Source organism: Saccostrea cucullata, unplaced genomic scaffold (genome assembly GCF_032062105.1).
Source record: "Saccostrea cucullata isolate Sc308-1 unplaced genomic scaffold, CSIRO_AGI_Scuc_v1 ctg1643, whole genome shotgun sequence".
NCBI lineage: Eukaryota > Metazoa > Mollusca > Bivalvia > Ostreida > Ostreidae > Saccostrea > Saccostrea cuccullata.
The window spans coordinates 155,228-160,826 of NW_026924879.1; the positions used below are offsets into that span (position 1 = coordinate 155,228).

The 5,599-nt window shown below is 32.2% G+C and overlaps 1 protein-coding gene across 1 annotated transcript; it reads right to left on the bottom strand.

The window, feature by feature from the left end:
* Positions 1–3,717: 3,717 nt before the first annotated feature.
* Positions 3,718–4,902, bottom strand: LOC134267503 (acetylcholine receptor subunit alpha-L1-like). Its single transcript, XM_062749701.1, has one exon. The coding sequence runs from the start codon at positions 4,900–4,902 to the stop codon at positions 3,718–3,720; it is 1,185 nt and encodes a 394-aa protein (XP_062605685.1).
* Between the last annotated feature and the right edge of the window lie 697 nt (positions 4,903–5,599).

Sequence of the window (5,599 nt, forward strand, 5' to 3'; positions counted from 1 at the left end):
AGATTGGTCACATTGTTTTAGTTCTAAATATTTTAACAACGTGTTTCCCATGTTGGTTACATGTATATATTTGGATCAATTTTATGATTTTTTTGTTTAAAAAAATAATTTTGTTTTGTTTTATTACATATTGCTTAATACATTTTGCTTGTCTTTAATGCAGAAATAAAATAACGCAAAATGTAACAACGAAAAAGGACGTTATTACATTGTGCGTTGATCTCGACGCAAAATGTAATAATCTAAAATTGTTTTATTACATTTTGTGTTATTAAATTTTGCGTTGATCTCGACGCAAAATATAAGAATCCAGGTTTTTAACATTTCGCGTTATTATTACATTTCGCGTTGTAACACAGATGTCATATTGCTTGTTTACTACAATTTTTTTCAAGTCTAATTACAGTTTCTGTTGGCGTTTTCCATATCCTAAACCCAATTTGACATAATTATGTGCAGAATTCATAAAATTTGATAAAAGACGCTGCTCCGTCAATTGCAAGTTACTTGAGTCAATTTTGCAGTACTTTTCAAAAGGAACACACCTGAACAATGAATTACTGTAGTAAACTAGATAAGGTAACTATAGTTTACTAAAGTTAATCAAAGTTCCAAAGTTTTTACTTATAGTAAATAAAAAGTTTTAAAGTATTCACTATGATAGTAAAATAATCAAGGTTCAAAAAGATTTACTGAGTAAATTGAAGTTCCAAAGTATTTACTATAGCAAATCAAACTTCCAAAGAATTCAATTTAGTGAATCAACGTACCAACATCCTTACTATAGTAAAATGAAGTTTTTACTATAATTTTACAAAGTTCCAAAGTTCTAAATATTTCATTCGGATGATATAAAGTAGCGATGGTGCTCTAGGAAGCATGTTCATAATTCTACAGGAACTTATCTAATAATCCTATGAATTATTCTTTTATTCGTCCTTTATAATAAGTTGCTAATAAATTCTCCCGAACTTTTATATCCGTCATGGAATATATGTCTCAAAAATTTCCATTATAATTCATATAATTTTTGAAAGTAACACACATAATGAAATTAAATCAACAGTTATAACAATGATAAAAAATATTCGGTCCAATGCATCGGCTGTTAGTTTCGATTTCACAAACATGATAAAATTTGATTCTGGCTCGATATCGGTGTCATTTGGTACTACTTTCTTGTCAGACTTTTTTTCAGTGTTCTTATTAGCCCTAAAATGAACATGTAAAACCACAGCTTCCAAAACCACGGTTAGTCCACTGATTATGATCGAGTTGTATATTCAGGTAAATTGTAAACGGAGGTATATCATCAGACGTTGGTAACGAGTCAATGATAAGTGTCAAAAAGAAGGCGAATGTTAAGAAAATCGACATGGAGGTGGACCATTTTTTCTCCAGAATCTACTGGTAATACGAAAGCACATATTTTCAAAAAAGAGAGAATCATAACAGGTAGAAGAATGGTCAGAATAACATAGCCTGGTTTTCTCTTGATATTCAAATTAAAATGCAATTCTTTCGACTGTGTCGCCGAGGAGTACCATAAAATTACGGAGGTACTCTTCACGTCCCATTCCTCGTTTTTCTGGAAGAAATGTTAGTTGTAGGAAGAAGAGGCTGCTGAAAAATTTAAAAATTCGGCATAGATGAACACATTTCCAAATCGCAAAGAACAGGTCTGTGAGTCAAAGGGATATTGTTCGACGTTAATTTGACACTGTGTCAGGCTTTCTCTGGCGGTTGTTTACACAATGTATCCGGAGTTGAAAACTGTTACCGGTTTTTCTTCGGTCAAACATTTGTTGTCTGTCAGGTCGTTAAAACGCACATCGAGCTCGGTATCCGTACATATTTTGATGTTGTTTGAACCTGTGTGATTCCCATATAAATATAAATTCCATCTTAAACGATAATCGTCCCATGCCATTGATATCCACACGGAGGTCGAAAATGTCTGATCTTTTTCGTTCACTTTACGAATGGACATAAGACTCACTGATATATATAGAGGGATTGAATCTGAGACAGTATTAAAAGGAGCCACACAAACCTCATGGCTGTCCAAAATATCCTTAAATAACTGAGATCTATTATATAATTAGTTGCTGAAATTAAATTTTCTTTCAAAAATAAGGCAAGTATTAGCAACAGATATAATAGATTCTGAAACATTATTGAAAATTTTCAGTGTCTTTCTATTCTGATCCTATGCACCTAAATGTATTTTCAATTTGGAATCATAAATGCCAATTGCAAAAAAATGCCTTCAGAGTATAGGATGAGAATTGCTCTTTAATTATAAGAATGTCTTCTTCCTTCAATAAATATTCAAATATTTCAAATGTTTCTATGCGTAGACTGTTCAGAAATGACTGTCACATACATATAAGAATTGTAGAAAATTGTTGATACAACTCTGAATCAATCTTAACTGCTTTTTATAGAGTCATTGGTTATTTGCAATCTCATTTCTGAGTAAATATAAGCCCCGCCCTATATTTTTTCTCGAAAACATTAGGTCGTATTTTGGTTGGTCTTTTTTTAATAAATTAAAGGCTTTTATTCTTTACAAGATCTGACTGCGCTGATAAATGCATAGGGCCACCGGCGGGTGTAACCAGTTTACAAAGGATAATTACTTTTTCCAAAGCATCTGATCCCATCTTGAATTTCAAGAAATCTGTGTGTTAGGCCAATTCGTTGATCTGTATAAGATATTTGGAGATCACAAACAGTATTCGAGCTCAAGAGTCCTCTTTTTAAAGATTTATCACTACCGATTCTAACACTTGAATATGTATCTTGAGATAAATCTACTTATGTATAGTTTAGTCTGAATTTAGTCTAAAAAATTCCAGCGATAAAAATTGAGTCATTTAATAGCTTCGTGCGATTTTCTTTATTGTTCCCTAAATGAATGAATGCACTATAAAAAATAAAAATGGTTGATATGAATGATCAGAGTCATTATTAGAATTATATTTTCTTATCATTCGTTTTCAGCGTATAAAACTATCCCACATCGCTTGGAAGTGGTCCCTCTTTCTTTAGCTAATATAATCTGTTGATACACATGTTTCAAATATCTGATAAAACATTAATTTTATAACCCCTTTTTTATAAGACATAAAATTTGGTAAAGGACTGGAGATCATTTCTTTAATATGTAACTTTAAAATGACAGAGTTCTCAAAATCATGTATATACAATATAAATAAGACAGATAAAATTAACCGTACTGACACAATTCACAAACAACTGCAAAATTTACTAAAATGTGATAGACAAAATGCATGTACAATGTAAGAGGAGTATTATAGTCTGAAAAGTAAGAAGGCTAGCTAAATGATTAGAGCCCCAAAAATGAGCAGACCAAGGAAAATGTGAGTAACAATGTATTATAATCATGTATAACGCACAGAGCACGTCACAGTCAATTGACTTGTTACTCTATAAAAGGGCTTTAGTTTTGCTATCGTGTATAGAAAAAAAGAAACCGGGACAAAAATCTCCATAAACACTCTGACCTTCAGTGCAAATGATAAATCTTCCAAGATCTTCATTGTAAGGTTAGGCAGAGTTCGATGAAGATGAGTACTAAATCATTATTCTGCATTAATGAGAGTCATAAATTTATGCCTTTAAAAACATCCAAAACATGACACCTTACAATAGAATTGTTTTAGTATCTGCAATACCAGGATATTTCCTATTTTATGCTGTTTGTGCAAAGAACACTATTAGAGAAATAACATCAACAATAATAACAAGTATCATGAATATTCGGTCCAAAACTTTGGCTGTTAATTTTGTTTTTAAAAAATTGATAAAATTCTTAATATTTTTACCCTTTTGAGACAATGTTTCCTTAATGTCAAAATCCTCAGGAACTTTTTTTTTATCGATATCTGTAATATCTGGCAAATCTGCAGGAACTATCTTGTTATCAGACTTGTTTTCATTTTCACAGGAACTAAAATGAACTTGTAGCACCACGGCCTCTAAGACCACTGTGAGGCCACTGCCTACTAGCTGTATGGTCAGATAAACGGTGAATGGTGGAATCTCATCCGACTTTGGCATTGTATCGTTAATGGTGCTTAAAAATACAGCAAAGGATAAGAAAATCGCCATCGATGTACCCATCTTTTCACCAGAGTCTATTGGTAATACAAATGCAAAAATATTTAAAACGGAGAGAATAATTACTGGAAGAAGGACGGTCAAGACAATGAATTCCGGTTTCCGCTTGATGCCCAAACTGAATGCCAGTTGATTATTGTCTAAAGTTATACCAAAATCATTTACGTTCCATTCCTCGTTTTGTTCATAGTAGGTCAAGCTATATGCAGAGTATGTCGTTCCTAGGTCAATGAATTCGGAAGTTGTAAAGAAATTTCCAAAAAACAGCGAACAGACCTGTGAATCGAAAGGGTATTTTCTGATGTCTATTTTGCACTGTGTAATGCTTTCTCTGGATGTTGTATAAACAACATACCCAGAACTATGTATTGTTACGGGTTTCTCCTCTGTTAAACATTTTTTATCCGTAACTTCGTTGAAGATACAAATTGAGCTTGGTATCCAGACATATTTTGAAGTTGTTTGTAGTTCGGTTATTCCATTGTAAGACGTTGAATCCCATATAAAGCGGTGATCTGGCCATGTCATTGAAATCCAAAAAGAGGCTGAAAATGTCTGTTCCTTCTCATCCACTTGCCGAATTGACATAAGATTTAAATGTATTGATAACACAATCTTGTCGCTGACAGTATTAAATGGTGCCACTCGAACTTCATGACTGTCTAAGACATCCTTGAAAAGTTGCGATCTGTTGGTTGCAGAACATAAGTAGTGTAGGCCAAACGCAACCAACAAGGAGAAATACAACTTTGTCATTTTTGAGAATAATCTAATTTTCCTTGAGTTACGATAAAATGGTTGATTTCAAGGCAGTTTTGCAATCCAGAATCGATCAGTGAAATCTGATTGTCAATATTTTATCAGGACGTGAGAATTGGTAAAATCACAAAATTAAACAACTGATTTAATATTCTCTAATAATCAGGGTCTGAAAGGAATGTTTATAGTTTGAGATGTCCTTTTGTAAATATTTGTATTTCTCTATTACTTTGACACGTCAATCATTTAGTTACTTTTAAGACTAATATAAAATCTTCTTGTAGATCCGTTCTTGCGGGTTTGAAATCAGGGTTGAATATTTAAAGGAACTATTAACTTTATGTTTATTTACCAGAATTATATTAATTGCTGAGTAAACAAAGAGAATAAAAACTACTTTACTCTACAGGTATTTAAATTTATTTACGGGTCAATTAAGAAGAAGAATTATTATAACTTCGTCTACTACTTCATTTTAAAATTTTATAATTTTACATCATTAGCAGGCATCACGTATTGACATTAGTAAGGTTTAAAATCCAGCTCTGTAATTAATTCTATCAGCCGGCTTTCGAAGTTCAATGAATTAATTGTCTAAATTGACCCAAACAAAACATGCTAGCCTAAATTGAATTCAATTATTCGATGTGATGAAGTTACTTGACTTACGTGCAATAAGAACAAAAGAAAAGCC

Coding starts and splice junctions, on each gene's coding strand:
- LOC134267503 (XM_062749701.1), bottom strand. CDS start 4,902: ATGACAAAGTTGTATTTCTCCTTGTTGGTTGCGTTTGGCCTACACTAC.